Source organism: Mauremys reevesii, linkage group 7 (assembly GCF_016161935.1).
Source record: "Mauremys reevesii isolate NIE-2019 linkage group 7, ASM1616193v1, whole genome shotgun sequence".
Classification (NCBI taxonomy): Eukaryota; Metazoa; Chordata; order Testudines; family Geoemydidae; genus Mauremys; species Mauremys reevesii.
This window is the reverse complement of record NC_052629.1, coordinates 12,940,603-12,962,640: the sequence shown is the minus strand read 5'-3', so window position 1 is coordinate 12,962,640 and position 22,038 is coordinate 12,940,603. Positions and strand designations below refer to the sequence as shown.

Genomic DNA, 22,038 nt, shown 5'->3' with positions numbered 1-22,038 from the left:
TCCCTTTACTGCCTTTTTCCAAGCCAGCTTGCTTAGGGTCTCCTAAAGTGGCTCACCCCAAGAGACCGTCCTCAAAGAAGAAGTGAAGGTTGCAGTCGGAGTTCCTTGCACCTCTACTGTGTTTAGATGATACCAAGGCATGCTTTGGTATTGAATGCTGAGTATCACGGGGTTCAGATATAGTTGAGTGTTTGGACGTAGAGGGTTCTTCAGTACCAAGACTGCTTGAAGCCTCGTGGGGTGCAAGGTCATGGTAGAGCCTCTTAGGTTAAGCTTCTTGCTAAGGAGATTTGGAGCTACTCTTTGCAGAAGATGTAGCAGAATTCAATTTTTATTTATGTATTTATTTTATAATTTTGATAGATAGAATCATAGAATAACAGGGTTGGAAGGGACCTCAGGAGGTCATCTAGTCCAACCCTCTGCTCAAAGCAGAACCAATCCCCAGACAGATTTTTGCCCCAGATCCCTAAATGACCCCCTCAAGAATGGAACTCACAACCCTGGGTTTAGCAGGTCAATGCTCAAACCACTGAGCTATTCCCCCCGCCCTTATTTTTAAGAATGATGTTCAATTTTATTAATTTAAATTTTTGATTGTGGAAAATTATGAGGAAGTCAGACAATTATTTAATTACAGTACATACTGAGATTCAAAAACTGCTAAATGACTGCTAACACAAACTGTCAACATCACATATCAAAATATAAAAAGTACCTATCCTTAAATGAAACTCTAGTTCTCAAGTTGCATTTTTCTTACTTTGTGTTTCTGTAAATTTCAATTATAATAGATGGAATTTTTTTTCCCCGTCAGCTTGTGTGTGTATGGCAAAATTGACATTTACTGACTTTTACCAATAAAAATCTCATTCTTCCAAGCCTAACTATGAAGTATGAATGGGATAACTAGTTAAATAAGCAGCATTGCTAGATGCTCCATCTCAGGCCAAGGCGGTTGAGATGAAACTGAGGGCAGTTCATCCATCACAGCCCGTGTATCCTCCATACAGGGCACAAAGGATAGCTAGGGAGCATGTGAGGACTGAACGGGCACTGTTGCCAAAAATCTCCAATTGAAGATACCAGGGGCACATGTGCACCTGAAGTAGAGCACCCCCAGGAACATTACTTGAAGAACTTCCAGTTCTAACACTAGGCCAGCAATGTATCACTTTTGATCACAAGTGTCAGAGCAAGGTGAGGATGATATTAAACACAAAGATGTGTATATCCCATATCCCTGTGGAACAGCAGTATTGAATGCAGTTATGTAATTTAAATTACACAAGAGCTTCAGACAGAGACTTATATTATTTATTGGAAAATAAAAGTGATGAACAATTATTAATTCAATTTCTATTTCAGAAACACTTTCTCATTTAAACTAAACAAGGCATATTTTATCCTTATACTCTCCCAGCACTATCTTTCAGTTATACTGTAAATTCAAGTTCAGCTACAATTCAGTGCATGTTAGCAGAAGTGGTTTGTTTGACTACATGGGAAGATATATGTATTTGGTGACAGAAGAAAAACATTTAAAATTAAAACCACATAACACTATATTTTCATCTGATCTAGAAAAAAAATCAGAATGATTTTTGTATGTATATTTTTTTAAACAAAAAGGTGAGATTTAACATAGAAGGAAAACCATACAACCATTATTAAAAGCTGGTTTTAAGATAAGAAACTTTTGCAGACTGGAGATATAATAATTCCTAGCTTGCTGATGTTATTTGTCAAACTGGCAGGTCTTTTCAGTAGAGTAAAGGGGGGAAAAATGTTAAAAATAGCCTTTCCTCTTATCTCTTCTAGCCTTCTCAATAACTACTGAACATTGAAGAGAGCACTGTGCTAGAAAAATACTTTTGCTGAGCTTTAAATTCCTGATCAGGGTTTCTCTTGGAAATACAGATTAGTTCACGTGAAATGCAGGAGTTGCCAAGTGACAATATGCTTAGTACAAAATATAATTTGTTGCTGTTTAAATTTTGTCTTGCTTATTGCAAAGTGCCTGAATGTTTAGACTTACTGAAAACTATAATTATCTTTCCCTGCTCTCTTTTCAGACACTAGCCCTATGATTTAATATAATAAATTAGTACAAAAATTCTAAGAACCATAAAAAAGATGAGCAAGTAATAAGCATATCAGGACTTTTCAATACTGTTAACCCTTCTTCATTCTCCTTTCTGTATTAAATCTAATTTCAATTGTAAGCTCCTTGTGATAGGGAGCAATTATTACTCCTGTCTGTAAAGTGCCATCTATAGCTATTGCATTGGGTAAATAATATAGTTCTCAGGAAGATTTAGTAATATGGTTACATTTCCCATTGTCTCAGCATGTAAACTCATATCATATCGTATATAATTGAGGCCTATTCCTCTCAAAGAAAATGGTATTAAGGAGATAAGGGATCTTCATTCACCATTTGTTTAGAGTAGAAGGTGACTAGCAAAACACTGCTAATGCCTTAAATTATGAAACTGTAGGGAAGGCTTTCTTTCCCATATACCTGTATAAAGGCATTATTTACACTAGAAAGTTGTACTGCTTTAACTGTACCAGTGTAGTTAAAGCATCATAGATACCCTCTCTCCCCCTTGCAGATGCAGTATAAAGGTGCTTATACCAGTATAGCTTTTTCCTGTAAGGGAAGAAGAATAACCTGTAACAGTATACCACCTTTATATCTGCACCCACAGTGCCAGTACAATTATATTGATTTAAAAAAAAAAGTCACACACCTAACTGATTAAAGTTGTACTAAGACAACATTCAACTACAGACTAGGCTTAAAATATTACAATCAGCTCAGATGTGCTATAGACTGGTTGGAATGGAGACTCTGTGTATAGGACTAGAAAGAGAATTATGTCACCCCAGCTCTGTATTGCAGATTCCTTCCCCGATAAGATAAGAAAGTGACTTACACTTTCTGCCCAGTTTTTAATAATCAATCATTTAAATAGTGGGCCAAATTCTCAGTTGATGTAAATAGGCAGAGTTCCATTAACTTCAAGACTGACAAAGTCAATTGAGCTGTTCCAATTTATACCACCTGAGAATCTGAGCCACTATATCCAGTTCAAATTTTAAATTTATTAAAATCTAGGGGCAACCAATACCTGGCAGATGTCTTTCGAGCACAGGGTCTTTACTCATTTGAACTACAATTTGCTTTTGGTCTTTCCTGTAAACACTATTTTGGGTACCTTCAGTTAAGACATTTTAAAAGTTAAAAGCCCTAGCATAAGATCGACCCTTGTAAATTTAATAATGTACTTAGGTCACTAAAAGGTTTTATACTGTATCTTGCTGAAGAGTGTTAAATGAGTTAGACAGCCCTTTTGCAGTAAAAGCCAGAAAAGCATGTGAGGAAAGCTGTAGGCATGAGAGAGAGAAGCAAAGATGGCAAAAAATATGAGCTATGTGGGATCCACTTAGAGATTCTACTTGTGTATGTTTTTTGTACTAAGCCTACACAAGTTGCTTTGAAAGCTACGAGTGATGTCATCACTAGAGACCTCACACCTAATTTATTTTTAATAGAGGTAATACAATAGCCATGCTGTGTACTGGCAATATGATAAAACAAAATCAACTGAATTGTGACTTAAAAGCTCCATACAAACATCTCTAATTTCTATGGACAAGTACAAGGTAAACATTCCAAGCACTGCCCAAGATTTTTGCAGGAGTCTTATGCAACAATTCGAAAAGGCACTCCCGTATGTCAGAGAGAGACTGCAAAACAAAGCACAATACTTAGAATCGCATTGTCTTTCTCCCCACTATAATACCCCAATTCTATCTCTGCCTATAATAGAATACTGGAATACTGTGTGAAATTCTGGTCTCCCATGTTCAAGAAAGATTAATTCAAATTGGAACAGGATGATCCGAGGAATGGAAAACATACCTTATGAGAGGAATCTCAAAGAGGTGGCTTGTTTAGCCTAACCAAAAGAAGGCTGAGGGGAGATACGATAGCTCTCTATAAATACATCAGAGGGATAATATACCAGGGAGGGAGAGGAGTTATTTAAGTGCCAATGTGGACACAAGAACAAATGGATATAAACTGGCCATCAAGTTCAGACTCAAAATTAGGTGAAGGTTCCCAACCATCAAAGGAGTGACGTTCTGGAACAGCCTTCCAAGGGGAGAAGTGGGGGCAAAAACCCTAACTGGCTTCAAGACTGAGTTTGATAAGTTTATGGAGGGGATGGTATGATGGGACTGCCTATGATGGCAGGTGGCCAATCGACTGCCAGTAGCAAAACTCCGCAATGGCTAGAGACAGAATATTAGATGGGGAGGGCTCTGAGTTACTATACAGAATTCTTTCCCAGGTATCTACCTGGCAGGTCTTGGCAAGTGTGTGGAGTAATGTAGTGGAAGTAATTTCAAGACATTTGTTTGCTGGCTCTTCCCTCCTCCGCTCTCCCAGTGCTCCTGAATCACATGGGGATGCCCACATGCAGATGGAGCCTACTGGTGCCAGCAAAAGCCCCAGCTAAAGGGCAGTGACCCCATTATTGTGCATTGGTTCCTCCTCTCACTGCCCCCGCCCCCCCGCCAGTGTTCTAATCCTTGGGAGGCTATCTGGGGAATGCATTTAGGAGAAGGGGAAGATTTTTGCTTATATTAGGCTTTCTAGGGCCATGTCAGGAATGACGAAGCATGGGGACTTGGTTGCCACATACCCAGTTAACCTTGAAGTTTTATTTACAAGTTTAATTGGAATTATAAATAAAGTTGCGGCCAGAGCTATTCTTTAACCACATTTACTTCAGCCAGAATCATTCTGGGACATTAAACAGTAGAGCAAGGCTGGCACCCAGCCATATAAGATGCTCTTCTCTTCCACTGTCAAACCATTTTTCTTCCCCGATAAGATTTTAGCTCAGACTTTTTGTCATTAACAATTACAAATACTTTCAGCTCCTTTTAATTAAAAGAGAAATGTATAGTCAGTGCACCAAAGTTCATTCTGGACTCTGCATACACTTTTTGTTTGGCTCCGTGTTTTAGGATTCTGGGTGGACAGCAAATAAAATATCATTAAAGTTTGGCACAAGACTAGCAAACTTATTTTCCAGTTTGTTCCACGTAGAACAAAGCTTTTTCTTTGTTCTGATGATAAAAAAGTCCCTCCTCTCAGCAAAATGTAAAGCCAGACCTGTTTGAAACAGCATGAAATAAATTTTAACTACAGGTGGAACATCCACAACAGAGCGTACATACACAGTAACAAATCCCTAAACTGCATTAAAAAAAAAGAAAGCCTGAGTTTGACTACTAAATGAAGCAATTAGTGCATTATACTGTTATGATTTTGCTTTTCTAATACTGCAGTGATAAATGGCTAATTGCTAGTACAGACTGCACCAGAGCTACATTTATGACTTAAGTGCTCAAGAATACATAAAATTTAATCCATTGCAGCTGCTGCTTTACATTCTCTTTGGGACAGCACACTCATAATCCATTTGTAATTATAGATTTTTTTGTTCAATGATATAACATTCTTTTTATTAAATACTGTTTTCATAGATTTTCAAATTAATATGTACTATCTCTGCTATTATCAAAGACTGGAATTAGAGTATGTAATTTAAAAAAATTATCTATAAACAAATTTCTATTTTTTTAACAACAAATGTAAACAAACTCTTTGATTACAAGTGAAATTAAAGTTAGTCTCAGGAGTCAAACTAACGCATTTTCCAGACAGGAAGGAAAGCTTTCAATATTTATTTCAGTAACATGCAAACAACTCAGTATTTTATTACTAATACTGTATTGGACAGGAAACTGAATTTACATTTAGTGTAATATTAATCTATATATTAGATATGATATTACATTATATTAATATAATCTATCAGCAGAAATCCAGGTTCTATGTGGATGAGGGGAAAGCAGTGGATGTGCTATTTCTGGACTTTAGCAAAGCTTTTGATACAGTCTCCCACAGTATTCTTGCCAGCAAGTTAAAGAAGTATGGGCTGGATGAATGGACGGTAAGGTGGATAGAAAACTGGCTAGATGGTCGGGCTCAACAGGTAGTGATCAATGGTTCCATGTCTAGTTGGCAGCCGGTATCAAGTGGAGTGCCCCAAGGGTCGGTGCTGAGGCCGGTTTTATTCAATATCTTCATTAACGATCTGGAGGATGGTGTGGACTGCACCCTTAGCAAGTTTGCAGATGACACTAAACTGGGAGGAGTGGTTGATACGCTGGAGGGTAGGGATAGGATACAGAGGGACGTAGACAAATTAGAGGATTGGGCCAAAAGAAATATGATGAGGTTCAACAAGGACAAGTGCAGAGTCCTGCACTTAGGACGGAAGAATCCCATGCACTGCTACAGACTAGGGACTGAATGGCTGGGCAGCAGTTCTGCAGAAAAGGACCTAGGGGTTATGGTGGACAAAAAGCTGAATATGAGTCAACAGTGTGCCCTTGTTGCCAAGAAGGCTAATGGCATTTTGGGTTGTATAATTAGGGGCATTTCCAGCAGATCGAGGGACGTGATCATTCCCCTCTATTCAGCACTGGTGAGGCCTCATTTGGAGTACTCTGTCCAGTTTTGGGCCCCACACTACAAGAAGGATGTGGATAAATTGGAGAGAGTCCAGCGGAGGACAACAAAAATGATTAGGGGGCTGGAGCACATGACTTATGAGGAGAGGCTGAGGGAACTGAGATTGTTTAGCCTGCAGAAGAGAAGAATGAGGGGGAATTTGATAGCTGCTTTCAACTACCTGAAAGGGGGTTCCAAAGAGGATGGATCTGGACTGTTCTCAGTGGTAGAAGATGACAGAACAAGGAGTAATGGTCTCAAGTTGCAGAGGGCAAGGTTTAGGTTGGACATTAGGAAAAACTTTTTCACTAGTAGGGTGGTGAAGAACTGGAATGGGTTACCTAGGGAGGTAGTGGAATCTCCTTCCTTAGAGGTTTTTAAGGTCAGGCTTGACAAAGCCCTGGCTGGGATGATTTAGTTGGGTTTGGTCCTGCTTTGAGCAGGGGGTTGGACTAGATGACCTCCTGAGGTCCCTTCCAACCCTGAGATTCTATGATTCTATAGAGGCCTGCCTGAAACACACTATGGAATATTATATCTTTTTTAGTCTGCATTGTCCTTTTACTGAATGATCCCAAAATTCTTTATACAGACACAGAGTCCTGAAATGCAGCCACATCCAGGTAGCAGATGAAGCAGCTGTTCTGTTCCAGCAACACTACTCTTATTAATATGTATATACACCTGGACACTCCCTGCCAAATCAATCAATCTATAACCATTTCTAATGCACCCAGATACCTCAGTAAGTGCCATATTTGAAACAATAAGAGAACACACACTTCTTTATTTGAAAGGAGAAGGGATAACTTAGGCACATAGAATGTAATTGTTGAAGAGAGAATTCAGCCAGGACATCATAGCTGACACCCATACCCTTGCAAAAAGCACCATATTCATCAAAAGTAGTACAGACTCTGTTTTAAGATTCCTCTCAACTTCAGGGTAAGAGCTGTACCTACTGAATCACCAGATGAATACCACCATTCTCTGGAGCACTGGTTTTCTTTTCAAGCTTCCCATCAAATAATTGATATGACCCAATCCATCTTGTTTTATAAACTTTGATCAGCATAAAAATCCATCAGATTTAAAACTCTGGTTGTACTTCCAGGCCTCGTCTTCGCTAGGAAAAAATGGTCCGTTCTTAACTGCAGTTAAGTTAAAATCCTAGTGAAGCTAAGGTTGTAGTTTTCACACTAGTTAGCAGGTTGATTGAAAGATTAGGCTCCCCCATAGCAGGTAGAGTTAAAAACTAATTCATGTGAACACTACAAACTATCTTGGCTTCATGTTTGTTAACTCCAGTTACCTAACGAGTTAAGAAAACACCTTTTTTCCTAGTGAAGGAACAGACTCAAGTCCACAGTGAATTAATTTGTGGATACAATGATAGGGGTAGAAAAAAATGTGTATGATCTCTTTAACCCTAGGCAAATCATATGCAGAACCAACCGAAACTGTTTGAATAGACCAACAGAGTTTTAATTTAAATAACCCATCTGGGACCAAGATCTGCACAATTTTAAGATTTTCTCTGCTGAATATATCCTATAATGCTTTTTACAAACTTTTGAAAGCTGAGCTCCCCGTCAGGAAAATAAAACCAATCATACCCCCTGCCTTTAATTCCACCATCTATTATTTCCATCTTCATTTATGCATCTTCCATGCCAAGCTTTCTGACTAGTTCCCTTGTGGCCCACATTTTTGAAGACTCTGCTTTAATGAATAAGATTCAGCTTCAGAAAATATAACAATGGGCAATATATATACACCTCTACCCCGATATAACACTGTCCTCGGGAGCCAAAAAATCTTACCGCGTTATAGGTGAAACTGCGTTATATCGAACTTGCTTTGATCCACCGAAGTGCATAGCCCCGCCCACCCAGAGCACTGCTTTACCGCGTTATATCCAAATTTGTGTTATATCGGGTCGCATTATATCGGGGTAGAGCTGTGTGTGTGTGTGTGTATGCACACACACACACTATTTTTTGCAAGCCTACAATAATATTATAGAAAATTAGGTAGCAGTTTATATACTATTTAACATACAACGTTCATCAATCCTATAAAGTGAGAATATCACAACCACCAATGGGAACAGATAGTGGCCTATCTGTAGCAGCACAAGTGAGTATGGGGGCATGAGGTGACCTTTAATTACTCGTGCCAGCTAGCATAACTACACCAGTGCTCTGTAGGAAGAATGCTACACCAGGTAACAGTATGGCAAGGGGTATTTCCCCTTGGTGCAAAGGGGAAACCCAGAAAGCAGAATGTGATTTTCTCAATCACACTTTGCCTTCTGGTCTACTCCAAGAGCAGCACAACAATGTACTACCCCTTGCTTTGAGTTCATGGCAAAGCCACAAATTAGCACAAGAACACAAGAAGTGACTATGACAGAACAAAATGTGTAATGGATATTGATTTAAATTTCTTTCAGTGCTGGGTATAAGCCATACAAGAACTGTAAGGTATGGAGGTAGATTTTCCCCTCTGTTTTAGGGCTGCTTTGTACCTTATTGCTAGCGTACAGCAGTCCCAACACCAGCATAGCCATCCCAAAGAAGATCACCCAAATATAGGGGAATCTCTCAGCAGTTTTGTGCATCTTACAATATAAAATAAAAATTATCAACATTTCATGAAAGAGTTGCACATTCTACTACAATACAGTGTCAAAAAATTAAGCACAATCATTGTGATGAATGTTTTCTTCCCCTTGGGACCAAATTGGCGGGGGCCTGCTGGGTTTTTCACCTTCCTTGCAGCATTCTGGAGGCACAGTCAGGTTGAATAATAATTTGTGGCAGTAGCTGGTAGGAATGTTAGTTCATCACAATTTTCAGCCAGATTCCAGTGTGATTAGAAGGCTAAAAGGGATGGGTCCCAGAAGTAAAACAAAAGACCTGGGATTCTGTTGATATGCTTTGTGCCCACAGGATAGGGGGAGACCTCATGGCATTCATGGGCCAAAGTCCTCTCCCCATTTTAGTATCCTCTGTCCCCCTCAAGGGAGAGAGGAGTGTATGTGAAAGGATTCAGGAGAGTGAGCTAGCTGAGTCCTAGGGATAAGCTGTTATGGGTTATACGGTAGGAACCCTGTACCTCCACAGTGGAATCACTTAAAACGCCCGATATTTGAAAGTACGGGCGACAGGGTGGGTAGTGCCTTCCTCTGTGTTAAGTTTAATAAAGTTGTGGCTGCTGCTTAAAATCCCTGTGTCTATCTTGACTCGCTAATGTGTCCTGATTGATCTACTTGAATCTTGAGTCTGGGTGCACAAGAGAAAGCAGGCTCCAACCAGCAGCCACTATTTATTAGCTCCTCCCCATGAGCAAGTGGGCAGCCAGGGACAAGGAGTGAAGTGGGAAATGGTTGAATGGAAGGGTGGTGAAGTAAGTACATCTAGTAACAGGTCAACAGCACACTCCTCACATCATGAGCAAAACAGAATCTCCACAAGAATTCTGACTCAGCGGGGTGTTGCCCCATACACTGGGCTTAGGGTTTAGTCTCCATCTAGCCCTAAATTATTTACTGTAATTTTGTAAGAATGACCCTAAAAGTTAACATTTCCCTCTTCCCTCCCACAATCCTGGAATTTTTGGTGTGTGACTTCTGAAATGCAAGGAAAGGTCAAAATGCACAAATACTATATTCCCTAAATATACAGCAAATACACTTTTTCAAAAATAAAAAAGTTGTATAATAAGTATGAAACATGCACAAATAAAATTTAATATTTTAATAATGTAACAAGACAACAAACGCTGCACTTCAGTAAAGTTTGTGCATGTGCACATTCATAATAATTAAGGGTACAAAGTAATTGTACCTATATAAGTCTCAATCCTGCAATGAACTAAATACTCTGGCCCTGATCCAGCAAACCACATAAGCATGTGCTTAACTTTCAGTAAGTAATCCCATTGACTTCAGAGTCTTAGGGATAGATTGCCACTTTCCTGATTAAGAGGCAGATAGATGCACCTCACCAGGAATGGGAATAGAGTAAGCAAGCGCCAAGGCTCTGTCCATTCTCTCCATGCCTGATTGGGGTGGCGGGTAGCAGAGGCATAGCATTCTTACCCCCTGCACGACCAGATTCAAGGTTTGAGGTGGCTCCACAGATGCATAAGGATAAGGTGTTGAAGGGTAAAACCCCTTTATGTCCCTGGGCAGGTGAGCAGCCCAGGACACAGTCTGGGATTTTTGTCTTACGTTTTTTAAACTATCGTCTGCCTATTTCTGTAAAAACATAGATGTAATATAATTCTATTACTCTGCTTCATACCCTTAATATCTCAGGGATTTGGTCCAGGTTTTGCCACAAAACAATAGTGTCTAACAATTCTGCCCTTGCAGGCAGACTACTGCATACCTAACTGATACACAAACTCCATATTTTAACAGACAGTTTGATCTGGATGGCCAGAGTAATTGCAGACCTTATGGTACTCAACTCCACAGGAGTTGCACAGTACCTAGCATTTACATATCTTAGTAATTAGTCTTACAGCAGTGTCAGAAATTAATTTAATTTCCGTAACAGAGTGAGAATGTCAGTCATTTCCAAGGGGTTAACACCACAGCTATAATCTTGAAGGATCTGAAGACAGACTTGTGACAGGTGTCAAATCAATGTGTCACCACCATATTCAAAGTTCACTAAGATCAAATCTTACTGTGGGCACAGTTTATGACCATGATGCCATGTATATTACCATATAAATGTCAATGTTTTTTAAATTGCCACATGAATGTGTGCCAGAATCTAAGTTTCCTTTTAAAACAAAAACATCTCTCTATCCCTTACATTTGGAAAGAAAGCCTTCAAAAGAAGAACATGAATCTGTAAACAAACAATAGCTCTTAGAGATGTGATCCCATTTATCTCAATGAGATAATTATACTGAAATCTCACAATAATATAAACATCACTAATTACTTCACTACTGAGCATTAGTACCAGAAACACCAGACTCATGTGATTGCTTGTCACTGTGGGATGTAGTGGTTGATACTTGAGCAGGGTACAATGGGGTAGTTATATGCTGCCAAAGATCGTTGAGGTGGGGAATAAAGAATTGAAACCTACCTCCTACCAAATTTCAAATCACTTCTGCTTCTATCCAAAAGGATGAAGGAAAAAGAAGGTGCATCCCCTTTGCAATAATAAAAGTCCCAAATGTCTTCTGGGGACTGTGACGGGGTTGGGACTCACCACCGCAGGGCGTCCCACTGACACATCTGGGAATTAGCTCTGTCCTCTGCGGGGCACCCTGCGGTGGTGTCCCATCCATCATCTGCTCCCCTGTTGGTGTCTGGACCCGCATTGCTCCCCAGCAATGCCCACTGCTCTGGTCTCACTCCCTTCCAGGGGTCTGATGTTATCAGCAGTCCTCCATCTGCACCTGTTCCGGTGGCCGGCTTCAGCCTCAAAGTCTAGCCCCTTTTGTCACAGGGCCAGCCACAGCCTGTACCAGGCCACTCTCCTCCTTAGCCAGGTGTAGTACAAGGAGAAAGGGGGGGACCCAGGCCCACCCGCTACTCTGGGTCCTAACCCAGGGACCCTCTAGCAGTAGCCTCCCTGCCCTCCTTCTCTCCCCTTGTCAGACTTTGTCCCTGGGCCGCTTCCTCTTCATGCCTGTGCACCCGCTCGGCCCTTTGTAGCAAGGCCTGCAGCCTGGGGTTTTCCTCGGGTGGAGCTCCCCAGCTCCTTCTGTCCTTCCCCAGCACTGCTCTGTCCAAGGTGCTACCTTTCAGCCCAGGAACCAGTTCTCCTCCCTTGGCAGTCAGGGAGAGAATGTCTCTCCTCCTGCTAGGCAGCCTTTATATATGGCCTAACCCGGCCCTGATTGGCTGCCTCTGCCCTGCCCTGATTGGCTCCTAACAGGCCTCTGTTGATTGGCTGACAGCCTGCGCAACCTCAAAGGCCTGTTCCAGCCTTTTTCTTCGGGAGTGGGGCACTGCCCCACCACAGGGACCAAAACCAAACAACTTCTGAATGACTTCTCAGACAGATAATACATTAATATATTACTCTGCCCCAAAATTTAAGAATATCAGAACAGCACCATTATCCATACCAAATTCACGGCCATGAAAAACATGTCACGGACTGTGAAATCCTATCAATCACCAGCCTCAGCCTGCTAGTCCACTGGGCTGGGGAGGGACAGGTCTTCCTCTGCACAGCTGCTCTTGGGAGGGGGGCTGATTTCAGACCCACCTCCAGGTACCTCCCCTGGCTGCAAGAAGCTCCATAGCTGCACTGCTTTCAGAGCCCACTGTACCATGGAAAAGCCTGGACCAGAGGACCTCTGCATCACCAGAATTGAGAGACAATCTCTGCTGGTACCGACTTATTTTATGGAACCTACTTGCTCTCTGTCTATGCCATCTTCGATGGTGTTTCATCATCCAGTACCGACATGATTCCCATGCAGACTCTTTCAGGATACCAAGAAAGATTTCCAGTCAGTATTGACACGACTTTCCCCATCACTACTCCACCGGTCAACTAGCTATCAAATCTTTATGCCAGTAAAGGTTCAGGTACCTCCCCAGAGCCTGGGGTACCAATTCTACCTCTGGTACTGGCCCTGTCCACTCACCTGATCCCTCATCTGAGAGTTGACTATCCAGGGGCCCTCTGTTTTCCTGCTGCCTTCCCCTGAGGTTCAACCCAAGGAGGACACTCCCAGCAAGAGACATACTCACAGACTCTTGCAAGGACAAACTTAGGGCACTCCCCGTTTCTTTTCTGCCCCTTGAGTAGAGGGCACATCTTGATGTGTAGTCCCCTGAGGGACATACTCAAAGAGCTGCAAAGTTTTGATTGTAGACTTTACCCATTCTCTCCAGGACTCAAATGTGAAAGATAAAGAACACAGTGATTTTGTCATATCAGTTTCATTTTATAGTCCAGATGTTACTTTTTTTGCAACTTGGAATTTCCATCCCTTTAATTATTTTTGTTTTTGGGAATCGACTTCTGAATTAACGTTAAGGTTAAAAGTCAGCAGAATAGAAAAAATACAGTACAAGTACTATTGATTTTAAATCAATAACAGAGGAAATAATTTGTCATGAATAACTGATCTGACAAATTTAGTCTCTTTCACTGTTTATGGAATATCTGTTACGGAATAAACAGTTGGTAAATTAGTCTAATTTATTTGCTATTCACAATAATTCAGAGGTTCCAAAAAGCAATTTCTAGAGTGCTCTGCTTGTAACTCTTTTCCAACCTGAAAACTGATCCTCTAATCATACCCTTTTGTCCCTTACTCTTGAGTCAGTTGTCTATACCATTGTGATGGGGTATACAAACCTCACACTGGGATGGAAGAGATTAAAAGACTATACTGGTCCCAGCTAGCCCCGCTCCTCCAACCTTGAACAGCATGCTCCAACTGGAGACAGGGTTGAAAAGGGAGCAACCCTGCTCAGAAGGGGAAGGCTGTGGAAAAGTGTTGACCGACTCTACAGGTTCCTGAAAAAAAGAAGTCCAAGATGCCTCCTTGAGAGACCAGGGACTGTGTGCTGAGCCTGGTTGGGCTGATAGTTTGGTTTCCCTTTTATATTTTCTCTCTATCTGGGACTGGAAGCGGAGAGAGCAGAAGGAGGAAGCGACCCAGGGAGGATAACACTGAGGGTCCACAACCCTCCCCAGGGGTCAACGCTGCTGACCCTCCTAAGGCCCTGGGTCGGAGCTCAGTGGAGTGGGCAGGCCTGAGCTCCCCTACCACTATCCTCCCCTGCAGCCGAGTGGACTCTAACCACTAGGTCACCTAGCCCACCGAGGATCCTACTTCAACCATAATATTCTTTCCTACTCTATAATTCTTTAATAAGCTGTAAGTTTATTACAGAAGTACCTAACTCAACATGAACTTCTATATCTTATCAAATTTTTCTGACCAAACTTTTCTTTAAAATATTGACAGATAAAAATTTCACTAAAATCCTTAAAATAACTAGCTATGATTCACTTATCACAAATAAAACAGACTTATCCAAAACCACTCTCAGAAACATGACAACAAATACAACAAAATTCAGAACAATGAAACACAGTCACTGTATTAACAGGCTCAATCCAGTGGTGCATTATTTTAACATACCTTCATAAACCTACATGAAGTACATTACTTGCCAGTGTAGAAATGCTTATATAAGTAAGTCTGTGGGTACTAAGTATGAGCAAACAACCATGGTAAATTATCCATTCAAAGTAGTGACCGTTATAACTAGTATATTGCTTTCATTTACTGTAGAGTTTAGCAAGTGCAGTTCGTTACTTGAAATATGAAGCCAAGATTATTTTTTTAAGAAAAGCACAGCAGAGGTTTGTAAGCAACAAGTCTTTGCAGGTTCTTGTAAATGATCAGTCAAAGTCTGCATTAGCATTTGATGAAGTGAGTGAGTAACTTGCTTGCATTTTTCAAGGATTTTTTAGCATTAATTGAGGATAGTTTTTGCAATTTAACATTTATAAAAAAGACATTACCAGGTAGGCAAATAAAACTGCTCTAATAATCAGTTCAGGAAGTGATGGTGGTAGAATTTCAAAGAGTTTAAGACCAGAGTAGACATGACCTCTGAGTGGGAAAGAATAGAGGGAGGTGGAAGGAGCCTCTTCCCACATAACCTTGTAAAGGACCAGTTACAATGGGAGTATGAGGTTTAGGAAACTTAAGGACTCCACATGGCCCATGCTACTGCAAGTGATAAGGTCCACATATCCATTATAATGTGTATTTCAGTCTGCAGGAATCATGGAGGCAGAACCAGACCTTTCAGTCACTGGCAGCATAGGGAATGCCCCATCTCATGAAGATCCCTCCAACTGAGAACTTCAACAGCCAGCATAATTTAAATCTATATTTCTTCAATTACAGATAGTAATATATATAAACAATGTAAAGCATATACACCTCTACCCCAATATAACGCTGTCCTCAGGAGCCAAAAAAATCTTACCACGTTATAGGTGAAACCGCGTTATATCGAACTTGCTTTAATCCACCGGAGTGTACCCCCACCCCCCCAGAGCGCTGCTTTACCGCGTTATATCCAGTCGCATTATATGGGGGTAGAGGTGTAATATAAAATATATGCTTCAAGGTTCTCCTACTGTAGAACATGATAAATTATACCTAATAACAACAAACCCAAAGCCTTAGACTTCAATTTCTATCTCTATTCTGGATGGTCCATTAGTCTCCAGGGTGGGCCAGATCTGTGCACTTTATTACGCAAACAAATAAAATTTTCAGGGAAGTCCAGAGAAGTTCTCCTCTTCTTCTTCCTCCTAAAATCCACAAATCCCATTACAATGGGATTTTCAAAGCAGTGTGCCTATAAATTGGGTAGCATAATCATCCTTTAAAAATTGACATTCAAAATGAGTTAGATTATATACATTTTTCCATGTTCCCCTGGCACTAAGTCTTAGAGAAGACTTCTATCAAACAGAGGAAATGGCATTGGTTAACAGTGGAAGATCAATAGCAGAATTTGATGAACCAATGGTTGTCTGGCAGATCTCAGTACAGGAGACACAACTACGCTGCCCTGAGATCATCAGTACTCCTATAAACTGGATTTCAATGTTTGACTAAAGAATATTTATTCAATTGACTTAGTATGAATGCTATGACAGTTGTGAGAACTACCTGCCTGAAGTAAAAGAAGGTTCTCAGAGAAAGCTCCCAACTTCAAAAATGAAAAGTTTCCATCTGATTGGAGATGATAGCCATTGGGAGACCTACTCTAATGAATAGGAAATATAATGACCCCTCCTTCAGGAGTTCAATCTGGGAAGTGCTGCAACAAGCAGAATGTGGTTCCAAGATCATGCTCTTTTACCTTGTAGGGTTGGAATATGTTTAATGCCCTAAAGAAACATTTAATATTAGGGGTTGTACAAAACTATTTTTCCTTGAACATACTAAAAACATTATAATACAGAAACCTGACGTTTTTGCTTCAAAACTCTTATTCATCCACTGTAAAACCCACATGGGGGAACTCAAGGCTATGTTTCATTGGTTTAACATGATAGTTAAACTATGGCTCTGTAATAGCAAGTAAAAAAAAATTTCTTTGTTGACTTCTCTTTCAGGATCAGTAACAGCAATAATCACTTCATCCAAGTAGAGAGACAAGATAGGTGAAGTAATAGCTTGTATTGGACCAACTTCTATTGGTAAAAGAGACAAGCTTTTGAGCTTAAACAGAGCTTTTCTTCAGGTCAGGTCATCCAAATATTCATTTTAAACCTGTCTTGTCCTGGAGGATTGAGTTTACAGCAGCAGACCTCCTCTGTGCGTTTGAGATATCCGAAGTCCAACACTAGGTTAATCAAGCCTGAGAGTCATAGCCTTTTCAGCCAGAAAGCCAAACAATATCACTGCCACTCCCTCATTCCTATCTTCTGCACTGTCCTGGGGAGCAGTGGAAAAGGTGGAAAGACATAGCAGGGATTTTGCCTAAGTTTTGCAAAGTGTTATTCACCACCTCAGATCCCAGGTCCTAATACAGGGTGGTTGCAAGGCACCTTAGGGCTTGTCTACACTTTCTGGGGGATCGACGTGCAGCAATCAATGCATCGGCAGTCAATTTAGCAGGTCTAGTGAAGAATAAATGGACACAAATCAGATGTCAAGAATAATAACATTCAAAAACCAGTTGGAGAACACTTCAATCTCCCTAGTCACTCAATTGCAGACCTAAAAGTCGCAATATTACAACAAAAAAACTTCAAAAACAGACTCCAACGAGAGACTGCTGAATTGGAATTGATTTGCAAAATGTACACCATTAAATTAGGCTTGAATAAAGACTGGGAATGGAAAGGTCATTATACAAAGTAAAACTATTTCCCCATGTTTATTTCCCCCCCTACTGTTCCTCACGCCTTCTTGTCAACTGCTGCAAATGGACCATTTTGATTACCACTACAAACAGTTTTTTTCTCTCCTGCTGGTAACAGCTCATCTTAAATGATCACTCTCATTAGAGTGTGTATGGCAACACCCATTGTTTCATGGTGTGTGAGTGTGTGTGTGTATATATCGTCCTACTGCATTTTCCACTGCATGCATCTGATGAAGTGGGCTGTAGTCCACGGAAGCTTATGCTCAAATAAATTTGTTAGTCTCTCAAGTGCCACAAGTACTCCTGTTCTTTTTGCGGATATCTGGGAACTGATTTGTCTGATCCCAAAGACCAAAAAACCAATATACCTGCATGAAACAGATTTGAATCTCACTTTATTTTTTTTTCTTTCCGGGAGAAGCCCTTACACCATGCAGTTATTAGGCTGTATGACAGGGTCAGGCCAGATGGCTACAAGAGAGTGGTTGAAGGTAGATACATTAGCTCCTGGTTAAGCAGGTCCCTTTTCCCTGGGTAAGATAACAGGGACTATTCCAGAACACTCAGGAACTTTCTAGAACTAATTACGTCAGGCAGACTAATTAGGACACCTGTAGCCAATTGGGAATTTACTAGAATTAATTGAGGCTTATCAGGACACCTGGTATAAAAAGGCTCTCACTCCAGTTAGTGAGGTGTGCGTAAGGAGCTGGGAGCGAGAGGACGTGCTACTGGAGGACTGAGGAGTACAGCGTTAACAGACATCAGGAGGAAGGTCCTGTGGTGAGGACAAAGGTGTTGTTGGGAGGAAGCCATGGGGAAGTAACGCAGGGAATTGTAGCTGTCGTGTAGGTGTTCCAGAAGGCACTCTAGACAGCTGCAGTCCACAGGGCCCTGGGCTGGAACCCGGGGTAGAAGGTGGGCCCGGGTTTCCCCCAAAACCTCCCAACTCCTGATCCAACACAGGAAGATCTCTGAGGCTAGCAAAACCTGCTAATAAGCGCAGGACCCACCAAGGTAGAGGAGGAACTTTATCAAAGCTGAGAGGGACCATACTTCCAATTCCAGGGCCGGCTCCAGGCACCAGCTTAGCAAGCAGGTGCATGGGGCGGCCACTCCGGAGATGGGCGGCAGGTTCAGCTATTTGGCGGCAATTCGGCGGAGGGTCCCTCAATCCTGGTCGGAGCGAAGGCCCTCATGCTGAATTGCCACAGATCGCGATCGCGGCTTCTTTTTTTTTTTTTTGTTGGCTGCTTGGGGCGGCAAAACCCCTGGAGTCGGCCCTGTCCAATACTGTCCAGCCATGTTAGCATTCCTTGTGAAAGCAGGTGGAGGCTGTCATGTAACAATTCGTATTTATTTATTTTTGTTGGCTGATGCCACATGAGAGTTTTCAAGGAAGGTGCTGAGATGATGACTGCCTTGACTTCCCTGCCTGTGATGGGCCTATATAGTGAGAAGGCCACTCAATCAGGTAAGTATCAGAGGGGTAGCCGTGTTAGTCTGGATCTGTAAAAGCAACAAAGAATCCTGTGGCACCTTATAGACTAACAGACGTTTTGCAGCATAAGCTTTCGTGGGTGAATACCCACTTCTTCGGATGCAAGAAGTGCATCCGAAGAAGTGGGTATTCACCCACGAAAGCTTATGCTGCAAAACGTCTGTTAGTCTATAAGGTGCCACAGGATTCAATCAGGTAAAAATCTCCTCCAGTGATACACCTGGAGTCTCTGGCCACCAGGGAAAAAGCCACATTGATCTCTGGCAGTGACAACAGGTTAAATGTTGACTGGTGCACACATATGGAGATCACCTGAATTAACAGCTCAACCACAGCCCACTACCTCCAGGACAATGAGTAACTAGGGGAAGAGCTTCAAGGAGCTGCCAGAGTTATCTGAACACCAATCCAGGTAAGATACCCGCACCAGCTAATATCCTAGCAATTCCAATGTTTTTAAAACTCATTCCATCCTACAGCCTTGTCATTCTTCTGTTCCGATGATCAGGATATTTGTTGCCATGTACGTAAACAAGGTAATGATTATTAAAATATGAAAACTAGGGCATTGCATTATGTGCATAAAATCTCCAGATTCCTGAACCTTCAGCCTTCACAAGTATATGCATGTGCAATAAGCATCTAAACTTTCTGAAAATTCAGTCTTTAACAATGATCACTGCAGAGGAATACAGGAAATAATAAATAGCTTTTGTGGGTAACAAAAAGCCAGAACAAACAATATATAACTATGCCACACATAAGAGATATAATCAGCAATATCCTATAGGCCAGAATGTGACAAAACAGTATAGGTTCTATCTCTAGAGTTCAGTTTGTTTCTAGACAACACCCATTTAGCAGATGGAACTTGTAGCAAAACAATACTACATCATTTGCATGGAGAATGGTATGAAACATGATGCTGATAATATAGCACTTTTTGTCTTCAAAGCTTAGAGCTTTATTTATTTCATAACTAGGAAAATTTCAATAAAGCAAAGATTCAATGTTTGCTGTAGTTTCCAGAACAAAATGTGTTTATGTCTGACGTGCACTGTGAGATTATTTATTTAATTTGGCCAAATGAATGGCACAGAAGATTAAGTTTGTATCTAATTAATCTTTACACAATTTTTAAAATACAGGGATAAAATTACTACATCTATTTCTTTTTTATTTTATCAGTTTAATAATGCATGGCAAATGTGATTTGTAAGAAAACAAAAATACTGTGCTAACTGCAGTAATTATCTTAAACAGAAATAATGTCGCATGACAATTTTAAAAAAAATCATAGTATATTTTCAAGAAGTAGAATAAAAATCTCCTTCTATATGTAGTTCCTAAAACTACATTTACAAATATCCCAGGACCTGTGCTATTTGTCAGGAACCATGGGATTGAGTCCCCTCACCTGAGCCTAGCGCTAGTCAGTTCAGTTTTCAGGCAGGTTAATGAGCCCAGCTGGGCTGCAGCAGAATGGCTTGATTGGCCAGTGTGCCCAATAGGCTGAAAGAAGTCAAAAGGTCTGCATTTAAGCTAAGCAGCAGTTCCCTGACTACTCAACATTTAAGCCTGCAGCTGTGATTGCTCCAGCCCCTTGTTCCTGCCTTGCATTCAGCCTTGTTCCTGCCCTACTCCAATCCAGTCCTGCTCCCTTGCTCGCTTCTGACCTTGACTCTGACCATTGGCTCTGCTTAATGACTCCTGACTACAACTCTGTCCTGTGACTCTGGCTCCCTGTGCTTGTCCCTGGCTCTAACCACTATACAAGACTGCTCACATTCTGGTCCTGACACTGTTGATTATCAATTGTATGTGACAACAAAATATAACCACTGCAGATAATCAAGTGAATTATTTGGTCTACATGTTTTATTACGGCAAATAGAAGTGTAAGCCATTATATGTTGATCTGAAACGTATCTTGTCCTCAAGTAATTAGGCTTCCCTTTGTATTAAAGGTACAAACAAATGTAAAGTGTAAAAGATGAAATATTAATCAAATAGCAATGAGAAATTCTGAGGTACAACATACGGGTAATATTTAAAAAAACTAGATTTGGTGCAAAGTGAAATAGCTCAGAGGCATGGGCTCAGCTGCCTAATGGGGTTGGCAGGAGACAGCACATCACACCTGTGCACTCTATATTGGTTTACTGTTCACTTCAGGAAGCAAATGTACAAAGCCATATGTAGTTTGGGTTCAAGCTATTTAAGAGACCATCCCCCTCCCTTTTCCCCCCATGCACTACTGGAACAGTTCAGGTCAGCTGATGAACTCTTTGCTAATACTACTTAGATTTCAATATTGAGTATTCTCAATGAGTTCCTATCTAGAATTCCTTCCCACTGTTTATTAGTTCTCAAGGACTGTTGAAAATCCCATCTATTTATTCTTGTCTCTTCATAAGATTGGTTGGTAGGAATGGTTTTAAGGAAGGCTCTGATTTTTTACTAGGGATGTTGCCTCTTAGTTTATATTTTTTGAGCGGGTTGTTGTAAATTTAGGTATTGCCCTTTTTACAGCCTTTTTGAGACAGTCTAATGCTTGAACTATGACTGGACTTTTAACTGGCATAAATGTACCCAGAGACTTGGGCAAATGGGGCACGTTTTTGTTGTTTATTTTAAATAAATATAAAGTTTGCACAATTGGATTATTAAATATCGTTTGATAAAGGAATATATGAATTTCTCCCTTTTAAAAAAAAGTGATAGTCCACCCTTCAAAGAAAATCCACAAATGTTTGTAATATTACTCAGCAATTTTCACTTGCCTTGCCTTCAGCCCCATACTTGGCACCCTTAAATCATTCTGCAGAAGGCTTATACTTCAGACAATGAATGTCCAAATGTTCCTGTAATATTTTTTTATTTTTTCACAACCAATCCCACCGTCACAATTTTAATATCCACTCTAGATTGCTTTTTTCCAGGAATGGATCAATGTCAGCAACAGTACATTTCAAATGCCTACATTTTCTTCTCATCTTCTGGTTTCACTATTCTATATTTCACCTATATAGT

The 22,038-nt window shown here is 40.8% G+C and overlaps 1 protein-coding gene across 29 annotated transcripts in view; it reads right to left on the bottom strand.

The window, feature by feature from the left end:
* Positions 1-22,038, bottom strand: part of ATRNL1 (attractin like 1) — a 1,032,651-nt gene that overhangs the window by 737,843 nt on the left and 272,770 nt on the right. Inside the window, exon 15 of one of the 29 annotated variants that reach the window (XM_039547675.1) lies at positions 17,109-17,256. The exons of the other annotated variants lie outside the window; for them this stretch is intronic. Coding sequence (XP_039403609.1) covers positions 17,243-17,256 — 14 coding nt within the window. The 3' untranslated portion in view covers positions 17,109-17,242. Of the gene's footprint in view, positions 1-17,108; positions 17,257-22,038 lie in introns of those variants that run through there. 29 annotated transcript variants of the gene reach the window in all.